Source organism: Vombatus ursinus, unplaced genomic scaffold, assembly GCF_900497805.2.
Source record: "Vombatus ursinus unplaced genomic scaffold, bare-nosed wombat genome assembly UNPS02010639.1, whole genome shotgun sequence".
Taxonomy (NCBI): domain Eukaryota; kingdom Metazoa; phylum Chordata; class Mammalia; order Diprotodontia; family Vombatidae; genus Vombatus; species Vombatus ursinus.
Window position 1 is genome coordinate 736,327 of NW_020950417.1, and position 26,959 is coordinate 763,285.

The following is a 26,959-nucleotide window of genomic DNA, read 5'->3' on the forward strand; positions in this document are numbered from 1 at the left end:
ATTAAAATTCTACCATAAATAATAACTGTATTTATTAATGCCAGGTACAGAAAAATTGAGTACAATTACAGTATCTTCTCAACATCATGAGTTTCAAAGAGAAAAATAATTAGGATTTTTTTCTTTTGATTTTCTCCATTTCTTAATACTACACCTAATATGATTCCAAATTCTATTATTGTTTCTAGGCTATCTCATCACAGTAAAGCTTTGAATTATATCATTCAAAGCAAATTAATAAAATACCTGTGTTATACTAGCCTAACTTGAAAAGCTACTCACCAAACTGCTCGTGGCAAGTAACAATTTCAGGCAGCAGTAAAAAATGCTGACTCAATTTATTTTATTACTCAAGAAGTTCCAGGACTATTCCAAAACATGCACACGAGCATAGAAGCGAACACGCGAGCATGCACGCACACACACACACATCCTCTGCTTTAACTCACAAAACTATTTGCCAGGTTTTTTTTTCTTAGCAATTACAATTTTCTAATGTCCGTCCCCAAAATACCTTAACCTCACTATAATTTTGATGCTGTTTTTCTCAGAATGGCTTCAGAATCATAAAGAATTATCTTATCAACCTACACATATCACTGCACTCATTTGGGCAGGGGGGAAGTTTGGGAGGCTGTATCAAACACTTTCCAATCTTTGTCCAAACCAGCTAAATTCCCATTCAATTTAAATTGTTCTCAAGCCTAGAAGTCCATAAAATAATCAAGCCAAAAAAATAAATACAATTATACAGTACCGTTACACAGGAAAGTATTCTGTTACACAGAAAAGTCAAGTGTTCCCTTTTTTCTAACAATGCAAGGACTTTAAGATCTATCACCATATAAAAAAAAAAAACCCAGCTAAATCTTCAATTATACAAGCAAAGTTCTTAGGCTTGACTAATAGATAAGAAAATGTCACACCAAGAGATAAATCACATTTCCAATTTACTATATAAAATGGCTCCCTATGTTAGAATACGTACATTAACATCTATATTTTTTCATAGATGATAAAAGATTAGCTTAGCTATTTCGGCAAGGTTTCTGAAACTTCCAAATTTAATTTAAAGATAAAATCTTCACAATCAATGCCTTCTCACTTCTTGGAAACAGGAAAACAGCAATTGGTTATTAAAACTAGAAAGATCTAAATAAGTATGTATTTTCTAATTAAAAAAAGATATACAATATTTTTGCATCATTTCCGAAAAGAGTAAAAGAACCATTAAACTTTTAATTGTCTCAATAAGCTATCAAAACAAAAGCTATCCTCAAACTTACTGAAGGTAGTACCACATGTTAGCTATTGGTAAGATTCAGAAAGCATATCTGGTATTACCTTTTTCTCCTTGCCATTTCATATTTCTCTCTTTCACCAAGTCTATAAGAAACTGTGGCCAACGAACACCGTTATTACCAAAACAGTTGCTAAATAAGAGTCTTGCATTAACTAACATTATCCTCCTATGTCAGGTCACACAAAAGTCTGAGCATTACGTCACCATGACAACTTCCTAATAATTAGGTCATTATAGAGTTAAGTACTTTCAGCACAATCCAAAAACTACATAAGGACACTACATTTATGTAGTTCTATGCAAAACTACATAGTTACACTTCATTATTCCTGTTCATGAATTTTTCATGGTACAATAATAATTTGAAAACTTCACCAAATACTATTCCAATGCCCAATCATGGTATGGTGGTGACCCTAATTCACAGAGGCTAAGCCAACGAAGCACAATTTATGGTAAGTTCTCCCAAGTTAAAAAGGCTTTAAATATCAATGATGGAATAGTAGAAGGAATAAGCCTAAATTTGAGAGGCTCATCAACACTCATTTACTACAGATCAGAGATTTCCAAAGCAGGGACCTTGAACTGCCCCTACATATTTGTAATCAACACTCAAGGTAGGAAGAAGATGAGTCCATTTCATCTCTTTTCCACATGGAATGTCGCCAACACAACCACACTTGCCCTTATTCTCCAAACTCTCCTCAGGGAACACTCCTATTGATGCTCACTGGCAAGTGCAACCCTTACCCTCCCCCCCAATCAGGGCCTAGCTGAGGCAGGTACCCTCAGAGGGCAAGATTTGCCCTCAAGAGGCAGTAACTGGTAGGAAACTTGCTTTTCCCTTTTTTCATTTTGGGTGGGGTGCCCTCATTACCTCTTGCCTGAACCATAGCAATAGCCTGCTAACTAGAGTCTCCTGCCTCAAGCGTTTCACCTCTCCAAAGCACCCTCTATAGAGCTGTTGAGGTGATTGTCCTAAAGTATAGGTCTGACCATGCCATTCCCCTGCTGACTCAAGTATCAAATAATCTTACCCTTCTTTAATTTCTATTTTTGTATAAATTTTATAACACGCATAAACGCACTGTGAGGAATGTATATAAGTAAATACACACATATTGGAGGTCATGCTCAAAAATTTTTTACTGACAAGGTGGCACAATCAAAAAGGACTAATATACTAGATGGCATAGCTATAGTATCTCATCACAATAGTCTACTAAGGTACAGAGAGGTCATGATCTACACTTGTAGAATTAATTCCCACACCAATCAAATTACAGACGTTTCAACCACTAGAGTAACAGGAATTCTGACATACTGCTGAGTCACATTCAAGGTGGGCAGCACTGCCGACTGCAAGGCTCTCCTCAGGTTCAGCAGCAACTGCCTAAAGTCTTGGCTTGGGTCACACTTCCCTGTAAAGTATTCAAGAAGATAAAAGAATAAAGAAAGTGAGGAACTGGGTGAGGGAAGGAATACCTGGCCACAAGGACTGTCCTAAGCCCATTACATGGCACAGGAAGCATCCTAGAGATACAGGTGTTCATTTCCTTCTTTGAGCCTTTAACAGATTCAGACACCTTAAGCATCTACTTATTACATGTCAGGCACTGAGTATAGATGCCTGGATGACAAAAAAATGAAAAACTGAACAACTTCTGCCCTCAAGGAGATTAGAATCTAATAAAGGGACTATAATATACACACAAATATAATACAAAATAAAATGTGTGAAAGCCAAAGGAAAGCTTCTAGAAAATCAACTATTAAGAAATGTAAAGGGGCAGCTAGGTGGCACAGTGGATAGATAGAGCTGTTCTGGCCTTGGAGTCAGGAGGAGAACCCGTGTTCAAATCCAGCCTCAGACACTTGACACTTATTAGCTGTGTGACCCTAGGGAAGTCACTTAACCCCATTGCCTAGCCCCTCCCAAAATAAATTTGAAAAAGGAGAAATCACTTTGGGGGGAGGGGGAGGGGGAGGGGGAGGAGAATCAAGGGAGGGTTCATGGAGAAGATGGCACCCAAGCAGGATCTTAAAGAAGAGAAAGATTTCAAAACATTTCAAAACATCTGGAGGAATCCAGATACAGAGATTCAACGCTCTAAAGCTGGAAGAAATGTCTGACTCTAATTCAACCTCATTTTATAGATGAGGAAACTGAGGCCCAGGGAGGTTAAGTTAATTGCCCAAGGTCACACAAGTAGGTCCTCTGACTCCAGAGTCAGTAGTTTGTTTTGGGGTTTGTTTTGAACCACTGGTTCAAATGGTTTGAACCATTACTTCCCCTCCAGGCATAGGAGACCGAATGTTCAATCAAAATTTGATCAAAGAACAAACACTGAATAGTCCAGCTTAGCTGGAACAGAAGAGCAAATGGTGTATAAAGTAAGACCTATATATTTGGAAAGCTATTTCAGGATCAACATAACAGATGGTTTGAAAAGACTAGGACTGAAATAAAGATAGCAAGGCTTTTATACTCTAGGCAGAAGAGGAGGTGGTAGTAGTAGTAGTAGTTATGGTAGTGGTGGGGGAAAAGGGTTAGATGTCAGAGGTATAGTCAAAGTAGAATTAACAGGGCTTAGCAACTAATTGATTGGGGGGGGGGGGGAAGAGGCAGCATCAAATGTCTTCAAGACCTTAATTTGAGGATGGGAACTGATGCCTTTCCCTTTTCTTTTGTTTTTCTTTCCTTCAAAGTTGAAAAAAAAAACCACTAAGTACCTTTAAATTTGGGAGAGAGCTTCTAGATCCAAGCAAATTTTGCAAGCCTTGTTACATAGTATAAAAGAAGCTTCAAAGAGATACTCAATAGATAATTTTTGAAAATATAATTTTACAACTTAACAATTTGGCAAGTTATTCCCTTCTGTCAACGTTGGAGTTGATTCTTCAAAAATATTCTTAAATATTTATGATATATCAAAATAAACTTCCTTTACAACAAGGAATAAATCAACTTATGAGTCTAAAAGTTAGAAGACAGAATTAGAAGTCCACAGTTCCACTGAGCTGTCAAAACAACATAAGGCATTTTCCTACCAAAGACAAAAATAAAGAAATGGTACAGTAACTTGGTGTGGAATTAATATTAACTCAAGGAGGAGTAGAAGCTTAAACAACAGGGAGGTGGTATTAAACAAATAGAACTTTATCTCATATATGCATAACAGTGTAAGAAAGCAAAAGCATAAATCACTGAATAATGCTAGCAATTTAACCTCAAGCCTCAATGAGTAGCGTCTAGCAGAGTGTCTTTTGCGCAAGCAGGGCATTTAACAAATGTTTGTCGAATGATACATTGAGATTCTTCAACAGAAGACTCTGCCAAATGATTCCAGACTACCAATTCAATTCAGTTCAACAAACATTGCCTATTATGCCTACTAAGTTACAGAGGCACTGGATTCTCTATCTTTCTGGTAATGCAAGGTGAAGTAATGTGTCTTCCTATGCTACAAAAATAAGAAAACTCTCCTCCTACTACCAGAAGATAAAGGGGATAAATTCTCCGACTGTCACAAACTTTTTTGACAGATCTGAGTATTGAAGTAACTATGCTAGCATATGGTGGGTGTGAACAAGCTGCAATATGTAACCACTAAAGAACATGAGTAAAAGACATCTTCAAGGAACAGAAAGATAAGCAGGTCAACTATTAAGGGCAAGAGATGACAGATGGACAGTCAGGGTATGTGCCACTGATACCCTCTTAATGGATGGACCCTTCTAAGGGGGACTTGTAGTAGGACATGGGTAAGGATCAGACAAGATAGGAAGGCAAGTATAGGCTTTGATCTGCATCACTGGAGGGAACTTATAAATGGGTAAGAACACATCCATTTGACTATTTAAATATGCTAGCCAGCACTAATCAATAGAAGCCACTCCTTTAGCAAAGATTCAGTGGGCCAGAAGAGTCAACCTGCTCTCATCTTAATACTGCTGTTCGCCAACCACTGTTCTACCACCATTTCTTAAGAACCTCTTCTTTCTTAGTCTTTGCTGCTTCATTCTAATCCCCACAGTCTATCAACTTCTGACACTATCCTCCTTCCTTGATTCACAATCCTGACTCTCAATCTTTCCATCTCTTGTCTTGCCCAGAGTCACACAACTAACAAGTGTTTGAAGTAGAATTCAAACCTAGTCTAGTGAACTTTCCACCACACTGGGCTACCAAACAACTTAGATTTAAGAAAGATATGTACATAAGATAGAAGCAAAGGAAAGCAACAGAAAATGAATGCAAAAGTCTGGCACAATTCTGAAAGAACAGTGTCAGCAGTACTAAAGTTTAGAATGACCCAAAGCTAGCAAGGAAATAAGACAATAAAAAGAGTTGGGGTTTGTGTGGGGTTTTTTGTTGTTGCTTTTTTTTTTCTTCATGGCAGGAAGGATCAGATTGGACAGCAATTTGGGGTGGACAAAGCAATGTTGACTGACAATGGACTTCTCTGTCAAAGATAATAACTTTTGGACCAAAAGCAGAATCAGAAAAGACTAACTCAGAGTTGAAACCCAAGACAAGTAAGATAGCAAGGAGAGATGAATTCAAGTCATCTGGCTCCAATGAATGACACCCTCGAGGACTGAAGAGCTGGAAAATATAAATGCTGAGCTAAGATCCAATCACGGAGAAACAGTGGAGAAAAAAGAATGGTATCACAAGCCTAAAAAAGGAAATGTATTGTCCTGAGTTTCAAAAGGGGAAAAACAGCCTGTAAACAATATGTGGATAACCTTATATCTTATTTCTGTGAAAATTCCAAAACAAGATAAGGAAAAGGACAAGGGATAGAAAAGGAAACTGCAAGTACAAAGAACCAGTATGGCTTCATCAAGTACAGTTCATGCCAAATTAATTTTATTCCCTTTTCTGATGATTACTAAACTGATAGATTCGTGGGAATGCTGTAGCTAGAGAATGCACCGAGTAATGGATAAAGGGGGTCCACCCATTTTAGCAAAGTGTCCACCAAAGTATTTCATTAATTCCTTGTAGAATAATGAAGAGTTAGACAATAGCACAAGTAGACTGATTTGAAAGTAGTCAAATACACAGACCCCCTGCATATACTCTTCATCCCATCCTATCCCCTTCTGTCCTCTCTAGCATTGTCCCTTCAATCAAACCCTCTATTTCCAACCTCTAATCTCTCCCAATCTTCTCATACCTTCCCTACCACCTTCAAACATATTTAAGCCTCCCTCATCCTTAAAAAATAGTCCCTAGACTCCACCATACCCTCAAGCTGTTGTCTATACCTCTCCTCTTTCTCAACTAAACTCCTAGAAAAAGCTGTCTGTGGTTGTTGCTTCACTTCTTTTCCTCTCAGTACTCTCTCACCCACTTTTTACAATCTGGCTTCCAATCTTATCACTCAACTGAAACTGATCACCCCAAAGTTATCAATGATCTCTTAACTGTCAAATGTTGAGGTCTTTTGTCAGCCCTCATTTTTTGTGACTTCTGCTATATCTGACAATGTTGACTACTCACTACTCTGGGTTTTCATGACACCCATAAGATCACAGCACCACATATCTAAAGCTGAAAGGAATCTCAGAAGCCAACTAGTCCAATCCCTCCTTTTTTACAGATGAAGAAACTGAGACCTAGGAAGGCTAACTATTCACTTGGATGGCCTCCCCCTAGTCTAACTTGCCATCTCAATTTCTTTTGCTGGTTCAACATATTCAACTGTGGACAGGTATGAAGGCTCTTTCCTATCCCAGCCCCACCCCCATCTTCCTTCTCAAACTCAACCACTTCTCTCTATTTACACAGCCACTATCCAAAGTCAAGCCCTCCGTACCTCCTTCCTGGACTATTGCAAAGGCCTAATTGGTCTCCCTGCCTCCAGTTTCTCCCTATACCAATCCATCCTCCATACAGCTACCAAAGTGATTTTCCTCAAATGTAGATCTGACCATGTCTTTCCACCATTCAATGAACTCCAGCTTTCTGTATTAACTCTAGGATCAAATATAAATTCTTCTATTTGGCCTGTAAAGTCCTTCCCAATCTGGCACCAGCCTATCTTTAAAGTCTCATTCTACACTACTCTTCTTCTAATGCCCAAACTTGCTTTTTCACTACTTTTCACATTAGCTCTTCCTTACACGTGAGGGTCACTCTAGCCTCATTTCAGCCCGCTTATCTTTAGACTCAGCTCAAACACAACTAACTATCCAGAAGCCTTTCCTAATCCACTCAATTGATCTGCAGCTTCCCTCTCTACCATCTATTTAACCTGTACAAACCTATATACATTGTCTTCCAGAGAGACTACAAACTCCTTCAAAGTAGAGACTTTTTCATTTTTTCTTTGTGTACCCAGTGCCTAGCACACAGTAGGCACTGAAGAAATGTTTATTGATTGATTATAAGAAATGATGACTAAATGGGTGAGTCACAACAGCTTTTAATTTTTAGTACATCTCTTGTACACATGCCCTTCTCTCCTCTAATACTGCCCCCCACTCTGGTGCAACAGGCCCTCATTACCCCATACCTGGACTACTGCAAAAACCTGCTGGTTGGTTGCTTTGCTCAAATCTCTGCCCATTCCAATTCATCCTCCCAACAGCTGTCAAATCGATCTTCCTAAAATGAAGGTCTGACCATAATGCACATCCCCCATTCAATAAACTGGAGTGGCTCCCTATTGTCTGCAAGTTCAAACATAAAATTTTCTGTTTCACTTTTAAAGTCCTTTATAACCTTGGCCTTTTCCAGTCTTCTTATACTTTAACCCTACCCCCATATACTCTACAATCTAATCCAGGGACCTGGCCTCCTTGCTGTGCCTCATAAATGGCTCTCCAGAGTGTTTTCACTGGCTGTCCTCCTGACTGAACAGCCCTCTCCCTCCTCATCTCCACTTCCTATTCCCTGGCATTATCCAATGCCAAAGTCCCACCTTCTGAAAGAATGCCTCCTTAACCTTTAATGCCTTCTCTCTGAAACTATTCCCAATCTATCCTGCATGTATCCTACATGTATGCAGTTTGTATATTGTCTGCTCCATCAGAATGTGAGCTCCTTGAGAATTTGCTTTTCTTTCTATCACCAGCACTTAGCACAGTGCCTGTCATAGAGTAGGCACTTAACGAACACTACCTGACTGACTGCCATACACTTATCTTTCTTCTATGTGTGCAGATTAATGAATTAATGGGAGGTATAAAAAAAAAAAAGCTTTGTGCTAAGCACTGAAGATACGAATAAAATGGCAAGACAGTCCTTCCTCTCAACAAGCTCACATTCTAACTTGGAGACAACACACAAAGAAGGTTTCACTAAAAGTCAAATGAAAGGCCCCACGGTCCTTAGGGTGTAATAACAAAACAGATGGGAGTGTATCTTCTTTAATGCCATTTCCAGTAATAAAACCACCAGTTTCTGAAATTAAGCTATTTTACAGGCTGGAAGTAGGGCCAGTGGGTAGTGGAAGTAGTGATGTTTCCAAGGCCACTTCCAAGTCTGTAATTGTGTGGTCTCTTTCCATCTATTTTCCTACTTTCTAAGTGCTCAGGGGCTCCCATTCCCTCCTGACTATTCCAGTACCTTATTATTATTATTATTTCTTATCAACTCTGCCCACTTGCTAGCATTTTCACTCTCCTTCTACTGGTTCCTACCCCTGTGCCTACAAACCTAAAAAAAAAAACACCTTCAATGTCTAAATCTACTATCTCTAAATCTAAAACTACTGTCCTGTCCCTCACTACCAAACTTCTAAAAAGACTATCATCCACAAAAGAGAGGTCAGAATCATAGCCTGAAAAATTCTGGGGGGCAGGTAGGTGGTGCAGTGGATAGAGCACAGGCCCTGAATTCAGGAGGACCTGAGTTCAAATCCAGCCTCAGACACATAACACGTACTAGCTGTGTGACCCTGGGCAAGTCACTTAACCACATTGCCTAAACCCTCCCCCCCCCAAAAAATTCTGGAATGCCAGGAATCAGATTAAAATGTAATTGGGAAATGTTTAACAAAATAAAATGCACTGGAACATTACTTTAATTTGTAGTTTTCTAAATCAATAAGCCTGCAGAGATCTGTCTCTATTTGAGTTTGAATCACTGGTCCACACTCACTGTATACACTACCTTATCACCCACTCCTCCATTTCTTGCAATCTGTAATCAGGTCTCACCACAACTAAAATACTCTTCCAAAGGTCACAAGGAGCCTCCAACTTTCCAAATAAAAATGCCTTTCTTCTCAGTACTCATATTCCTTGAACTCTCTGAAGTATCAGAAACTAATAATTAGCCCTGTCAGTCATTAAAACTTTTCTTTTCTGACACAGCCCAGTCAGTTCTCCTACCTATAAGATTGTTATGATCTCCTCTGGCTCTCTTTGTCCCTCCTATCCCTTCTCCCCCAGGTAATTCTTTTTGTCCTTGGCTATCAGCTTAAACCAGGGGTGGGGAACCTGTGGCCCCCTAGGTCCTCAAGTACAGCCCTTTGATAGTATCCTTTCATTAGGGGGATTTGTTCTGTAAAACTTGGACTCAGTTAAAAGGCCACACCCAAGGACCTCGAAGGCCACATGTGGCCACAGGGCCACAGGTTCCCCACCCCTGGCTTAAACCATCTTACCTTCATGCAGAGGATTCCCAAAACATTACCCCCACCTCCCACCTCTCTCCTGTACACCAGTCTCACAACTGCTGGCAAGACAGTTCCACCCCTATGTCTTCAAAAACCTTAAACTCAAAGCTTTGTGACCCTGGGCAAGTCACTTAATCTCAATACGTCTGTTTCATCATCTGTAAAATGAGGTAGTTGGTTCATTTCTACTCTGAATCTATGATCTTCTGAAAATCCAATCTTACCTCTAAAACTTGATTCTCCTCCTGATCCTTTTTTAAATCAGGGCTTTCCCACCACATCAAGCATTTTTCTCCTCTCCTCCCACCCAACAAAGGGAGAGAAACAAAACCCTTGCAACCAATATGTATAGTCAAGCAAAACAAATTTCCATATTAGAGGCACTTAGGTGGCACAGTAGATAGAGCACTAAGCCTGAAGTCTGGAAGACCTGAGGTCAAATTCAGCCTCAGACATTAGCTGTGTAACCCTGGGCAAATTATTTAACTTCTGTTTGCCTCAATTTCCTCAACTGTAAAATGGGTTTAATAAAAGCACCAACCCTTAGAGTTAACTGTGAATACCAAGTGAAATAATATTTGTAGCACAGTGTCTGGCACATAGTAGGCAAGTAATAGTTTTGTTTTGTTTTGTTTTTTGTCGAGGCAATCATGTCACACAGCTAGTAAGTATCAAGTGTCTGAGGCCATATTTGAACTCAGGTCCTCTTGACTTCCAAGGGCCGGTGCTTTACCCATTGTGCTACCTAGCTGCCCCAGAGCAAGCATATAAATAGCTATTTAAATGCTTCTTCTCTTCGCACCCTGCTGCACTTCCCTTCCATATTAGCTATGTCCAAAATAATGTTTCATTATGCAGATTAGAGTTCATTATTATCTCTTAGAAAGTATTCTTCATGGCTCTGAGCTGATCAGCATCAAGTCTTACAAAACTGTTCATTTTAAAAATGCTGTCATTCCAGCATAATTTGTTCTCCTGCTTCCGCTGACTTTAGTTCATAAATGTCTTCTCAGATTTTTCTGAAACCAACTCTTTCATCATTTCTTGGAGTTCTTGGGAAACAACAGTATTCTATTACATACATGTACCATAATTTGTTATCAGTTTCCACTTCTTTGCTACAGTGCCTTAGCACATAGCTGTCATTTTGGAAGAAGACCAATAACATCACAAGGTAATGTCTTGACTTGCTCCTGAACTGGACTTAAGTGAAGCAGAATTGCACAAAGTTATCAGCCTCCTCTTCTCTTCTAGAGTCACAATCAATGGCCCAGGATACAGTGGATGACTTTGGCACCTCTGATGTCTGACCACGCTCTAAAAACTCCACAGCAGTGGAGTGCTGCAGCCATCATGAGCCATTAAAACAAACTGTTCTCATCTGCCCATTCTGTCAGGGAAAGTCTTCACATGCACGGGGTGGACATCCCCCTAATTCAACAACTGGTTTGAGGCCTGTCACTTCATCTCAACCTGGTTTAGCCTAATTTTACAGGGTTCAGCCACTGTGCATGCTACAGCTTCTTAGAGCCACAGGTGAGGACTGGGTGACAGATGGACACCAAAGGTTGATGAGCAGCCCTGAAAAGGGCTCAGCAAGCCCTCACACCAGAGGTGCTAGTCCTCTTTGAACACCCCCATTCACCCTAGCACATAGTAAGAGCTTATTTCCTTCTTTGCCCCTTTTCCTCTTTGACTCCTTTTTATTAATAATAACATCCTTATCTTTCCAGGCTGTAAACCTCAAAATCATCTTTAACTCTTCCATTTTCCTAAGCCCCCACATTCCATCCATTGACAAGTCACATCAACCCAATTTTCCTTAGTATCTCTTTTCTATCCATCCTCTACTCTCCAATACCATCACCACCAACCTAGTCTTGACTCATTACTTCTTGCCTGGATTATTGCAATCGTGTGCTGAATGTTTATTTCTACAACAATTTAAGGTACACAAAAAGAGGCAACACAGGTCAGTGGATAAAAAGCATCATAGATGGGAAAAGCTGGGTTCAAGTCTTGACTCTCACACAGACTAGTTGTTTGACCCAGAGTACAGCATTCTACCTGTTACACTACACTGCCTCTCTAACATGATGTTAGAAATTAGAACTTCATTTTAGCAAAAGTCAGAGATATCACAAGATCAGGTCATTTATTTAACAAACATATGTTAAGCACCATGATTAATAAAGGTATTTTTGTTGTTCAGTTGAGTCTGAACTCTAAGTGACTGATTTGGGGTTTTCTTAGCAAAGGTACTGCAGTGGTGCCACTTCCTTCTCCAGCTCATTTTACAGATGAGGGAACTGAGGCAAAAGTTAAGTGACTTGCCCAGGGTCACATAGGTGCCACCCAGCTGCCCCTAATAAGGGTATCAGCCTTGTACTACTACATAACTAAGTGGTTCTACTATACTACTGTTCTCAATTTTTATAAAGAATAGCTTTATAATAAAAATAAGCACACATATCTCAGAATGAACATAAAGAGTACATTCCACCATTTCCCAATGTAATACAACCAACTCAATTTTTAGAATGTCATTGTTATGATTATAAATGAGACAGCTTATGAATCTAAAATTTCCAAGAAACTTTTCCCAAATTCAGCTTTCTTAAGGGTATGAGTGGCAACATGTGTTTCCATTATCCCAGGCAGGAGTAAAATACATTTCTCGGAAGTATCTGACTCTATAATTTTATGTTTTAAAAGTCTGATTCAAAAATACTGAAAGGAAATTCTAGTAAAATGGAATACCAGGTTTTATTTTATATAGTTTACAAAAATTGAACAGCTAACTAGTCAATAACTGTTTCAAACACATCCTCAAACCACTAAAGCTTTGAAAAAATGAACTGCTTTGCATTTTAATAGGAAATGCAATTAGAGATTATTTCTCACTATTCAGTATTTATTTCATTTATTGTCAGCACAGTTCAAGAGGGAACATTTTTACACAATTGTATAGCAGTACAAAGTAGTTTTTCAATTACAGGGGAAATTGCAAAGCAGTGCAAAGTAATTTTTCAATTACAGAAGAAATTGTAATCAAAACCAGAATTCTGTTCCTAGCTGACTGAAAAACTCCTTCAATAGGTGAAATTTCAACAGGTTATTTTGGGGAGAGAAGGGAGAAGTGATGAGTTTCTAATATAGTCTTTACAAAAATCTTTTTTTTTTTTAACAAAAATCTTTAAGAAAAACTTTAAACGTGAGCCAAAATACTTTTTATTACCTTTCCTTCTGAAAAAAATTTCGAAAGGAAAACAATCATCTGTGCCCCGGAGGGCTATGTTTGTTATTACTGGCTTACCCCCTCTCTCGTAAATTGTCTGGCTTGCTCACCAAAGCGCCATTCGTATGGGGGGGGGGGATGTATATAATTTTAAAACTGGAATGAAAGAAAGCTAATAATGCAAGAAGTGGAAAGAAAAGGGCATAGTTTTGTCCACAACACAAGAAAGGCCAGATCGTATTCAACTTCCTCCCAGAAAAGGCACACAAACTGCAAACCACTTGTTCCACCGAAGAAAGCTCTCTGATTAAGGAGAAAGGAGGATACAATCGGCCCTCTGATTAAGTGAACTCCATTCACCACGTCGCGAGAGCCCAGGAAAACTGCACAGGTGGGATAATAAAAAAGGGGAGGGGCCCGGCTCGCTCCCCGCCTACAGCCGAGGAGGCCCCCAGCGCGCACCCTGGCCACTCGCCCCACTACCCCGCGCGGCGTGGGCCGGCGGAGAGGAGGGGCGGGGGGGCGGCTGGAGGGGCTGGAGGGGAAAGGCACCAGCCAAGCACACCTGGGCTCCCTCGGGGAGCGCGACTCACCTGCGCCCCACCCACCCCGACACCCAGGAGGCGCCTATTCCCCGCGGGTGGCTGGCCGCACAGCCCGGGAGCCGGCCGCCGCAGCCCGGAGCTAGCCCGGAGCTAGCCCGGAGCCTAGGAGGAGAAAAGAATGGGCGTGTAGAGCGGGCCTCGGAACAAAGGCGCGCACCCCCTCCGCTCTGCCCTACCTGGCCTGGGGTGGGGGTACGGGGGCCCCGAAACCCGTCCGGGCGCAGCGCCATCTCCCCTTCCCAGGCGAGGAAGGTGGGGAGCCTCCCGCCCACACAAACACCTCTCCTTCGGGACAATAGGGTCCCGCCCCTCCCGTCCGAAGGCAGCCCCGAGATACAAAGGAAGCCGAGGCGCTGGCCGCCCCTGGCCCGCCCCAAGGAGGGGAAAAGGGAGAAAGGGACTGGGGGGAGAGGGGGTTAAGGGAAGAGGGGAGGGGAACAAAAGAGGAGGGGACAAGGGGCGAGGGGGGGAAGGGAAGGAGGAGGGAGGGGACTAAAGGAAGAGGGGACAAGGAGAAAAAGGGGAGGCAAGGGGAAAAGGGAGGGGCAGGGGCGGGGGGCAAGGAGAGGAGGGGGCTGAGGGAAGAGAAGAGAGGGAGCAAATGGAAAGAACGGGGAGAAGAGGAGCGAAGGAGGGGCGGGGGTCGAGGGGAGGAGGGGGCTAAGGGAAGAAGGGGCGAGGATAAGAGGGGAAGGGGGAGCAAGGGGAGGGGGCTCACCCCCCCCAAGATGCGGGCACGGAAAGGAGGGGAGGGGCCCCCCTCCAGCGGAAGCCGTGGTCGGCGGGGGCCACAAGGCGCCCCTCGGCCCCCCAGCGGGCGGAGAGCGCGGGGCCCAGAGGGGGGCTCGGCGGAGGGGCTTGCACACAAAGAGAAAGGGACTCGCCCCCGCCCCCAGTCCCTGGCGCCCCCACGGTCGCACGGGACTCAATGGGCGCCCCCTCCCGCTCCTCCCGCTCACAGTCCGGTCCAGCCCGGCCCCGGGCGGAGGGGAGGGGAGGGGAGTGGGTGCGCCCTTGGGCAGCTCGGCTCGCCCCGCACTCACCCACAGCTCCGTGCCCCAGCTCATGGCGGAACTCGAGGCGCCTCGGGCGGGCGGTCAGTCGGTCGGTTGGTCTGTCCGCTCGCTCGCTCGCGGTCCCGTCAGTCAGTCCTTCCCTCCGGCTTGAGGCTGCTGCCGCCGCTGGGCTCCCCAGTGAGTGAGTGAGTGAGTGCGAGACCAGACTGGAGGAGCCGCCGCCGCCGCCGCCGCGTCCCCGCCTCCCGGAGCACTGGGAGGGGGAGAACGAAGGGAGGGGGAATGGAGCGGGAGAGTCGCGGTGCACGCCGGGATCGGGGAGGACCCGCACCGCCCCGCAGCGCCGCGTCGGACCGGGAGCCAGGGCTCCCGGCGGACCGCCGCGCTCTTCGGGGCCTGGGAGGCGTCCTCGGGGAGGCGGGAGAGAGGAAAGGAAAAAATACACTCTCCCCCACCCAACCCTCGGGCTCGGGCTCGGAACCCGCCGCTGGGCAGCCGCACACCCTTCACACCTCCCTTCCCCTCCCCAGGAAAAGCGCCGGCCGCGAGCTTCAGAGTAATCATGCCGATGTTTTGCTGTTTACGCGGTTTCTTTTTGCATATTTGCATATTTTAAATGCCTGGGCCCCGGAGAAGCCCGCAATTCCGGCGTTGGAAAGGACCGGCCATCCCACCCTGAAGAGCTCCCTCCATACCCATCAGAGGCTTGGCTTAGTGACTTCTAGTCACGAGGGAACCCCCCACCGCCCGAGGCTCCACTCTTGGACATCTCTTGTTTTTTTGGGAGACTTTCCCCACCTTCAAGCCTAAATTTTCATCTTTGCAAATTCCATCCAAAAATTCATAGTTATGCCCTGTGTGACTTGGCAAACCTAATCCCATTTCCATACAATAGCTCTTAAAATACTTGGAAACAATTAGTATTGAATAGCATGTCCTCCCTTGGATAGTAAGCTGGTGGTCCCCCTCATACCTTCTACTCCTAGGATCCTCAAAAGTCGTATTTATGGAGGGCTTTTTGGTTTACAAAACTTTTTTTTTAACATTTTCCCAAGATTATTCCTGCATTCCTAGAGACTGCGGATGATGAGACTGAGGCTCAGAAGTAGTAGGTGACTTGGCCTTGGTCACACGACAGGAACCCAGGACTTAAAATGTTTTTATTTATCTTTACATATATTTATAATTTGTGCCACTCCCCCCCATTTGGAGGAAAAATGGAAAAAAAAATAGTCCAACAGAGTAAATTCCCACATTAGCCGTGCATGAAAATCTATGTCCCGCCCTACCTTTAAGTGGTTTGTTTCTTCCTCAGTCTTCTGGATTCATGGCTTATGACTGCATTGATCAGGCTAAAAAAGTTCTCAACTCCAAATTCAATGCTCATGCCACTATTGGTTACCACTCACTTGTCGCATGTAAAATCTAGAGCCGGAAGGGACCTTAAGATCTTCTAAAACCAAACCCCTTCTTTCTACAGATAGAAGAAATGAAGCTCAGAGTTTAAGTGACATGCCTAAAGTCACAAAGGTAGTGAATGATAAAGACAGGATTAGGACCCCTATCAACCCATTTCAATCTAGTCTCTTTATCCCAGTATCAAACTACCTCTTCTGTCCTTGTGTCTTAGAGCCCTTCAAAGTCCCTAAAATTTCCGAATGGAGGAGAGAGTTTAAGTTCCAAACAGTAACAAAAAAAGGTGAACACAGTCCTGGACCTCTCTTGTGTACCAGGTTGTGGGAGGGTTTTTTAAGTGAAATGTTCTAATTTTGGAAGTTCTATATGAAACTCTATACAAGGAAAACCAATCAATACGTTTTTCAAAAGTCCACTTGTGGTGTTGTGAAATAAGATTCAGAACCACAACCAAATGAGAGCAGCTAGGAACTGAGACTCGTGTTCTACCACTTTCTCCACTAGGGAGATGATTGGATTTTTGGTAAGGGGGAGGAAGAGAAGACCTGTGAACCAGATACCTACCAGACTACATAAATTAAGCTTTGTGTCCATGAAGCTCTTCTGCATTTAGGATTTTATTTATTTATTTTTTGTTACCTTTGGATTATCTGCAACATTCGAGGCAGGGCTACCACCTCACTGAACAATCATTAACTACTCTCAGCTAGTTTAACTGGTCCCGTCAGCAACTCCCTAGTAAGCTTTAGTATTAATTACATCCCTGCTAAGAAAATTACATTGTAACCCACTTAGTTAACCCGGGACTTCCTGACCACTGTCTCAACAAAAGGAGGGAGGGGAGAAGCCAATAAGAGTTTAATCATATTATGAAGATCTAAAGTTATTTCACAGCAAACTGTACCTTGCCTCATGTTCCTACCCTGCAAAGATTGCCTTTCTGTCTATTTAATTTGAATCCCTCCCCTCATTAATCCATATGCTTCTTTACACTCTCTTAAATCAGCAGTTAGCCTAGGGTAGCTTTTGACTTAATGTACCTGATCTGAGCTCCTCCCCATAGTAGCTCAGTTGCTGAATTTTGTGCCCTCACTGAAACCAGCAGGACCATATATACTTGCACCCCCAGTTCCAAGTAGGTTGTGGCACATTTTAAAATTTCCAAGCATATTATTCAATGGAACAGTTACAGAGCGCTGATTTAATACTTCCTTCCAAATGCACGATTCTTTCCTATTCTGCTATTTTAAATCTAATGTCACTCATAGAGTCCTCAGTGGCATTGTGAATCACTTGACTTCACTGCGGTGACCCTGCTCTCTCCCTATCTACCACTTTTAATGTTTACCAAAAATGGTAAATAGTTATACTAAAACCATACCAATACTAACATTCATCTTAACTAAGTCACTGAATCAGAGATTTTAGTATGGGTATGGAAGCTTAATTTGAACCGCAGTGCTATGCTGGCTCATTGAACTGTATAATAATCTAAAATTCACTCTCTTATAAAACCTCTAATCATGCTTTGTATACAGACACCGGTGGAAGATACTGGCTTACCTCCTGAAGAAATGTGGTGGGTTGTTTGTTTTGTTTTGTTTTGTTTTTTAGAAGTTTCTGAACAGGAATCCACTTTTAGGACAATTTCTCTTTGAAGATTATACATTTCCAAACGTCACTTCATATGTTTCCATACAAAATGAAAACCCAAGGACAGGGGAGGGGAAGGGATAATTATGTTTATCCCATGATTACCTTAAGATTTCTTAGTGTAATTTGACTCTAACATCCATTGAGAATCCTTTCTGAAAATAAAACTATTTCCTCTGAATCATGCAAACAATTAAACTAATAATATTACACAAAGTATTGCAGCTTGAACCTCTTACACAGATGGGAAAGTGATCTAGTCAAAATACCTATCTTCCCATTGATGCCAGAACTGATTAAGTTGATTCGACAGGTTAGCTGAAGGGTGCCTGTATCACTCCACCCCTCTCAGAGCTTTACATTCAGTTGAAAAGTACAGCCTTCCTGGACAGAACAATACCATTCTTTGGTCAAGGTTATAAGAGGAACTCAGCTTTCCTACTAGAAACTTCAAACAAGTTCTCAAAGTGTATTTATAGGCATCTATGATATTAAAACTTACTATGTTTCAACAAAGTCCATGAGTAATTGGCATACAAAGTAAAAGTCATCACTATAGAAGAAATTTGTATTTTTTATAACAGTAGAAAAAAAAATAGAAAGTAAGGGGGCAGCTAGGTGGCAATTGAGCACCGGCCCTGGAGTCAGGAGGACCTGAGCTCAAATTCAACCTCAGATACATAATACGTCCTAGCTGTGTGACTCTGGGCAAGTCACTTAATCCCAATTGCCTCACTAAAAAAAAAAAAAAAAATAGAAAGAAATTCAGTGGTACTGTATAGCTGAGAGTCAGGAAAATCCCAGTCTAAAAAAATTAAAGTTGAAGATCACCCAAAGGACACTGGAGAGGCACATGGTGGGTATGAGTAGGCTGAAACATAGTGCAAAGAAGAACTATACAGAAGCAGCATAGTGGTATGAAGGGTGTCATCAAAGAGATGTGTGGCAGAAAAAGACAATGGGTCAGTCATGTATCAAGAATGAGGGATAACCCCTGTGCTATGTGCTCCAACATGCAATTTAAAGAGATGTAGAACAGGGGTTCTTACCTTTTTGTGTGTCATAGACCCTTATGGCAGTTTGTAGAAACCTATGAACCTCTTCTTAGAACAATGTTTTTAAATTCATAAAATTAGGGAGAGGAGGACTAAGTATTTATATAACTCCCACAATGTAGCAAGCACTGTGCTAAGTACTTTTAAAAAAAACCATCTCATAATGCTGTACAGCCATGCTGTCTGATGACTAACTTTGATAGACTTAGCTCTTCTCAGCAATGCAAGGATCTAAGACATCTCCAAAAGTCTCAGGATGGAAAATGCTATCCACATCCAGAGAAAGAACTATGGAGTATGAATGCAGATCAAAGCGTACTATTTGCTCTTTTTTTTCTCCTGTTTTGTTTTGTTTCTTCTTTCTTGTGGTTCCTCCCATTGGTTATAATTCTTCTTTACAACATGACTAATGTGAAAATATGTTTAATAGGAATGTATATGTAGAGTCTATATCAGATTGCACGCCATCTTGGGGAGGGGGAGAGGGAAGAAGGAGGGGGAGAAAATTTAAAACTCAAAAGCTTATGGAAGTGAATGTTGAAAACTAAAAATAAATAATCAAAAAAAATTTAAATTATCTCATTTAATCATTTAAAATAAAACACTTAGGGTTACAAAAGAAACCAGTTATATTGAAATACAGTTAACAAAGTATTTTTTAAAGTTCATGAGCTCCAAGTTACAAGCCCCTGGTCTAGAAGACTGCAAGCACATTGGGTGGCACCCCTACAGAACAGAGAAATGGACTTGAGTCACATGGGATAAGTAAGCATAGATAGGTTTTGATCAGCATCTTTGGAGATTGTATCCATGCCTGTGATGTCATAGGTCCATCAGAGCATCAAAGGGTATTGCAAAAACAATAAAGTTTCAGGATATTCTTCTGTGGTAAAAAAAAAAAAATAGAAGCCAACATTATGCTGTAGAGTTTAGGTTTCCATATAAAACCCAGAAGTATTTTATTTACTTGATATATATGTTAACAATTTGCAAAGTCTTGAAAAGATGACAAGTCTATGGGCTATTCTGTGAGTTTCCATTTTAGCCTCCATTAAATTTCATAATCTGAGAAGCAGTGTGATGTAGTGAATAGAGGGGCTATCTTGGGGTCAGGCAGACTTTTAAGTGCTACCACTGACACAAACTAGCAATATGACTGTGGGCACCTTCCTAGTCCTCCCCTAGCCCTCCAACTTGAAGACTTCAAGTTACATCTGAGTGACTGATCTCCATCAGTGGAGGGTGTATCTATGCTAGGAGTACTGCTACTGATGGAATCATGGGTTCAAAATTTTGCATACTCATGCCCTGGCCAAAAAAAAAAAAAAAAAAAGCTGAGTTTTGCATTGTCTGTCAACCCAATTTTCTAATTTTAAAATTGCTTTATACCATTATTAAAATTCACTTAGGGCTTAATATTGCTACTACTTCACATATTTCAGCAGCTCGTGAGTTAGAAAGCTTATTGTCCATTCTCTATTTTCTAAATGCTTTACCAGAATTCCTAACTAAAGAACCAGAGGTCAAAGAGAAAGCATTTGCTCTAACCAGAATGTTTTCTTCATATGTATTACCTTGGAGTGGCTCTACTGAGTAAACCCGAAAGATTTCAGTCTTCCACAGGACTTTCATCATGTTTCCAAATCCTGTTAATGTCTCTTTTTTTAATTAATAGGAAAAAAGCATTTAAAGCATATGCCTAATGTATTTTCCCTTTTAGGCAGATGTTTGAACACTGGTAATTTGTGTTCTTTTCATAGAGATGCTTCACATTTATTTATTTCTAGCACATCATTATGGCTCTCTTTTATAGTTTATTCACATTATAAAAATCAGGTTAAGGTTCTCCTTAGTCTCAGATTTTCCCCCTGTATGAATTCTTTCACTAGATGCAAATATGATACGTAGCTCATCACTGCTGGGTTTTGGCATATAGAATAATTTGCTAATCCAAATATGTCAACCCTGACTACAAATCAAGAGCTTGTTTGGAAATTTCATTTGTGCCAAAGTCAATTGCATGTAAAGACTGAGAGATGTCTAGTCGGTATTGTGTTGATGAGTAGTTTCCAAAAAAGAAACAAAACCAAATACCCTGGTCAACATGGTATTAGGTAGATGGAGAATATTCAGAGAGTATTATTCTGGGTATGTATATATTTTATATTTTCTAATGTCACATAGGCATTGTCCACTGCCAGAAGGAGATGATCTCTGGCATACACAGAAACAACTCCATAGTAACTGCAAAGAAATGCAGAACATTTTGAAGACTATTTCATAAAGGCCAAACTGCAAGGGGAGTTTCTACCTTATAATTATCTAAGGAATTGAATCAATCCATTAAAACTAAGACATCAGGGGCAGCTAGGTGGTACAACAGATAAAGCACCGGCCCTGGAGTCAGGAGGACCCGAGTTCAAATTTGGCCTCAGACACATAACACTCACTAGCTATGTAGCCCTGGGCAAGTCACTTAATCCCAATTGCTTCACCAAAAAAAAAACAAAAAAAAAACTAAGACATAATTCTGAAAAGTACCCAAGGGACATGTACCTACCATTTTAATGTTTAAACTGAAACATTACACTGGAATCATGTCATCCTGAAGTACTGAGCCACACTACCCAAATGAAAAATGGCCACATGGACTGGTTAATCACAATCACTACTTCCTGTACTGCCAAGAGTTTTTCTGACCAACTGCTGGAACAGGTCCCAAAGTTCAAGAGCATAGTTCAAGGTGGCTCATTTCAAAAAGGAAACCATAAATTATTTTATTTCTTTTGGGGATCCTACTGGTTATTAATGATTTCAGACTAAGTATCTCATGTTTTGCACTAATGAAACTTGACAGCAAAAGAGAAATACTTTTTAAATCAAATGGAGGAAATCTGTTTAAAGGGGTAACTGATTTCGGCTTTTTTTAATAGTACTTGGCTTCTTTCCATTGGATTATTATGTAACTACAGACCTGGTAGTCATTCTATTGAAGAGTGGAATTCCTTAACACATTGTTAAGAGATTTTTTTTTAATCTCAGAATTAATTTGAACCAAGTTCCATTTATAGCAAAGGAGACTTGGTAGGAGAAAAATATTTGACAGATTGTTCTAGGTAATTGGAACACCTTGATAAACCACTCTAAAACCTTCCTAAAATTAAACTTGCCTGAAACTCTGCTACAAAATTTTGAGATACCAGAATTATCTACAAAAAGGTAACAAATACAGATCTGTGCTTGCTTTGCAACAGATCCAAAAAATTCCTTGTGCTAGTCCCTTTTAGGATAATGGCTAAAAATGGAGCTGCCTAAAATCTAACACTCCAGCATTCCAGTGGATCCATGATTTCATCGATAGGAAATTTCTCCAAGGATATAATCAATCGATCAGCAAACATTTATTAAGCACCTATCGTGTGCCAAATACTGTGGTTGGTGTTAGGGATCCAAAAACAAAGTTGTCTCACCAAGTAGAATGTAAATTCCTTGAGGACAGGGGCTGCTTCATTTTTTTTTTGTCTTTGTAGCCAATCACAACCCATCCATGCCCACTCATCCTGTGTGACAATTGTCCTTGTTCTCCAACAGGTTAGCTTTAAGAAGTCCCACCCAATATCCTCTTGGCCTTCTCCAATAATAATAATAATAATAATAATAATAGTTAACACTTGTATAGCACTTTAAGGCACTTTTAAAGCACTATATAGAAAGCAAACATGCATATGATACATACACACATGTTATTGAATATTATATTTAATATGCATATTAAGTCTCGTTTTGCCCTTACCACAACTCTGGGAGGTAGGAGCTATTATTATTCCCATTTTAAAGATAAGGAATCTGAGGCTAGCACTCTATCCATCATCCCGTCTAGCTGTCTGATCTTGACATCAGCATACTAGTAGAATATACAGGTTATCCATCAGTAAATTTTCACCAGCTAATCAGTTCATCTTCTCAATCACACATTTTTGGACTTGATATATTTTATACCACTTCTCCTAAATAATAACTTGCTTGAAGTGTATCACAATCTGCTCATGCCCACTTTGTGCTTCTCTGTTGTCCTTTATGTGATTCTTAGGTAGATATTTACTACCTTCATGACCATGGGAAAGTGGCAACCTCTCTGAGTATCAGTTTCGTTATCTGTAAAATTAAAATAAAAACACTTGTAAAATAGTATTATTATTAGTGTTATTACCTTCTTCACAGGGTTGTTATCAGGCACAGAAGAAATAGGGAATATAAAGTGTGTTGTGAACTTTAAAGTGTTATATCCAGTTTCTGGCCAAACCAGAAAATGGAGTATTCGGCTCCAGACTTGAAATTCCACCACCATGATAAGCAACAATCCCATGTGGTTTAAAGTAGTACTGAGTCATCTCTGGTTCACAAAATTCCAAAGATACTCAGTTGATTACAGCCTCTTTGCCCCTCCCCTATAAGTTACATTTGTTCTAGGAAGCATTCAGATGGATCTGGAATTCTAAATTGCGCATTCTACAGTATCTACCACAGAGCAATTGATCCCCTTAGATTACGGGGGTTCACAACATTTTTTGTGTAGACTTTGGTTAATGCCCTTTTGGCAATCCAGTGAAACCTATAGTCCTCAGAATAATGTTTTTCTTGTTTTCTTTCTTTTACTTTTTTTTCCCAATTACATAAAAGATAATTTTTAACATTCATTTTTTTTTGTAATTTTGAGTTCCAAATTCTTTTCCTACATCTTTCCCCTCTCCCCGTCCTGAGACAGTAAGCAATTTGATGTAGGTTATATATGTGCAATCATGTAAAACATATTTCCATATTAGGTCATGTTGGGAAAGAAGACACAGAACAAAAAAAAAATACAGAAAAAAATAAACTGAAAAACAGTGTGCTTCAATCTGCATTCTACAGTTCTTTCTCTGGAGGTGGATAGCATTTTTCATCGTGAGACTTTTGGAATTGTCTTGGGTTATTGTGTTGCTGAGAAGAGCTAAGTCATTCACAGTTAATCGCCATATAATATTGCTGTTATTGTGTACGGTGTTCTCCTGGTTCTGCTTATTTCATCTTGCATCGGTTTTTGTCTTTCCATTTTTTTTCTGAAATCAGCCTGCTTGCCATTTCTTATAGTACAATAGTCAGAATAATGTTTTTCAATGTATAAAATAAAATGCACAGGATTACAAAAGAAAACCAATTACATAGAAATTCAGTTATCAAAAAATATACAAAAACAACTTCATTGGCCCCCACCTTAAAAGGATTCCAGAGCTAGTCTAGTCTTTACAGGATGACTCATAGACCTCAAAGGATCACTCCAGTAAAGTGAGAAAGTTAGGGCTTTTGGCTATGCATGTCCAGCCTAGAATTACAGGTCATAAGTAATATGAACCCAAATTCATTTATTCATTCACTAGTGATCTGGTAACCTCCCACTATGAGTGATAGTTCTCTTTTTTTAGTAAGGAAAAAATGAGTATGTATTTTTCTAAGTGAGCCTTGCATGGTGCAAAGAAAAAAGACATGATTCCTGCTCCCAAGGAGCTTACATACTTCTGAAGGAGTTGGGATATATAAGAGAGTTAGGGTGTAAGGAGAATAAAGATATGTATGTAGATAAATGTAATAATACTCATAAAACTTTGATAACTATGTGAGAAGAGGAAAAAGTACACGGAGATCTGAGGAAGACGAAGTCACTTCCAATTAATGGGTCACAGAAGTTTTCATGGAGGATGTTTCATTCCACAAAAATCAACAAATGTTTACTAAGTGCACTCAGAACACTGATTGAGGTGCTGAAGAGAGACACAAAGTCTACATTAGATTGTAAGCTTCTTGAGAGCAGGGACTGTCTTTTTATATACCCAGTGGCACATAGTAGGCACTTAACAAATGTTTATTGATTGACTGATTGATTGATAAGACCTCATCCCTGCCCTCATGGATGCATTCTAGTGGGAAGACTTGACATATATTCAGGTAACTATAGTGCAAAATATATGATAAAGACATTAGGGATGGCATTGGAACCAGGCCTTTGAAGGATGAGAAGGCTTTTGAGAGATGGAGATGTTTAGGGATAGGGGGTGAAGAAGGAGGCAAATTGAAGACATTCCAGGTAACACAAACAAAGGTGAAATATGTAATGTGTCAAAGAAATGTTTAACTCCAGTTGGAGTCCTCAGCAAAATGTTGTTAAGTTTCAGATAATTCCAGACGGCAAAACTGGCATTTGACCGCTGACCCATTAATTAGCCTGTACTTTCTATATTTCTAATGAGTAGAGATAGCCAGATGTGAGCAGCTGTGGTGTGATGGATTGTTTGCTGGGTTTGGAGGCTGGATGACCCGAGTTCTGATACTCTGATACCCACCTCCAATATTTACTAACTCTACTATAATCCTGGGAAAATCAATAACCCTCTCAGTGACCCAGACAACTCCTTAGATCTTGTCTACTAAGTCACACAGGGAGTTCCTCACTTAAAATCAACTCAGATCCTTCACTCATTAATGTAATGAATGGTGACAGGGACCCGAAATGGCCTGCCACTCCTGGAAACTCAACCTTGTGGCCTGGCATCAAGAATTTGCCCAGCCTGCCTTGTGGAAGAGCAAGTTGCCTCACTCTGCTCCACTCATCACATTCTACTGCTCATAGCTCAGAATTTATAGTCTCTACTTGTAGACCCTTCATTTAGTTACTGTTCTGCAACTACAAAGCCTAAGGGGGAAATCAATTAAGTATTTAGTGCCTACTCTGTGCCAGGTACTGTATTAACTCCTAGGACTATAAAGACAAAAGCAAAACAATCTCTACCCCAAAAGAGCTTACATTCTAATGCAACATGCACATCTATGTATATTTTTATTTGTATGGGTTACTTTGGAGAGGAATGCACTAGCAGCCCAGGAAAGCAGAAAAGGTCCAGTTTAGTTGAGAAAGGTCTTAGGCAGATGAAGCTGAGTCTTGAAGGAAACAGATTCCAAGAGGGATTAAGTGAAGAGGGAAAGCATTCCAGGCTTGGGGGACATCCAGTACACAGGCATAGAGATAGGAGATAAAGTATTCTTTGTGAAGAGTTAGTACATAGGCCAGAATGTGTTAGAGGAGGAATGTGTCAGAGTGCTAAAGGTGGGATGGGATAGTGTTGTGATTCTACAAAATATAAAAGGAGAAACTTTTCCGGATAGGAAGGTCATCTAGTCCAGGAATTTTTAACCCCTTGAATCAAGGACTCCTTTGGCAGTCTCTTCAACCTTATGGGACCCCTTCTCAGAATAATGATTTTAAATGCATAAAACACAATACATAGGATTACAAATGAAACCGTGAGATGTAATTTTTTCCCATTCAAGTTCACAGACCCCCTGAAATCTATCCACAGACCCCTCCCTGACTAGGAACCCCAGATGTACCAACTTCCTCATTTTACAGAAGAGGAAAAGGGTCAGATCAACTCAGGTTAGGTTATGTGCCCAAGTTTACACAGGTAATATATTTTTTCTGCTTCACATAAGGTCTGAGTTGGGCAGAACCCAAGAATTCAGATTTTCATCTTCTAAATCACACTGCCACAAAAGAGTCCTTATCAAAGAAAGAAACTGCCTAGCCATTTAGCTTTGATTTTCTTCCCCAAAAGGAACCCTAGACAGCTAGCAATGCTACAGACTATCCTTTCTTCCCGGAGAAAAGCCTGCCTCTCCTATTACCTAGATGTGCCATAAATGAAGGATTTAGGATAAAACTTGCTCTCATGAGATTTACCTACCTATCCCAAAACCGACACTGGAAACCCTGAACCTTCCAAACCCAAAATGAGGGTAAAAGGAAGAAGGGAATAGACACATATCTCAATGTGGACCTCTGACTTTGAGTGAAACATAGACTTCAGCCTTGACATCATTAGTCACTATTATGGTCTTCAATTTGAGGTCAAAACACCTGGCAGCTAAAATATTTCCTTTTTTCCCCTTCATCTTCAAGTCAACCAAAATGAACTGGAAAGAGGCTTTTATGTCTTTTTTTTTTCC

At 40.8% G+C, this 26,959-nt stretch overlaps 1 protein-coding gene across 2 annotated transcripts in view; it reads right to left on the reverse strand.

Moving 5' to 3' along the window:
- Positions 1–14,980, reverse strand: part of FNBP1L (formin binding protein 1 like) — a 111,337-nt gene extending 96,357 nt beyond the window's left edge. For both annotated transcript variants that reach the window (XM_027854871.1, XM_027854870.1), the window contains exon 1: positions 14,826–14,980. In XM_027854871.1, coding sequence (XP_027710672.1) covers positions 14,826–14,849 — 24 coding nt within the window. In that variant the 5' untranslated portion in view covers positions 14,850–14,980. The remainder of the gene's footprint in view (positions 1–14,825) is intronic.
- Positions 14,981–26,959: the final 11,979 nt, after the last annotated feature.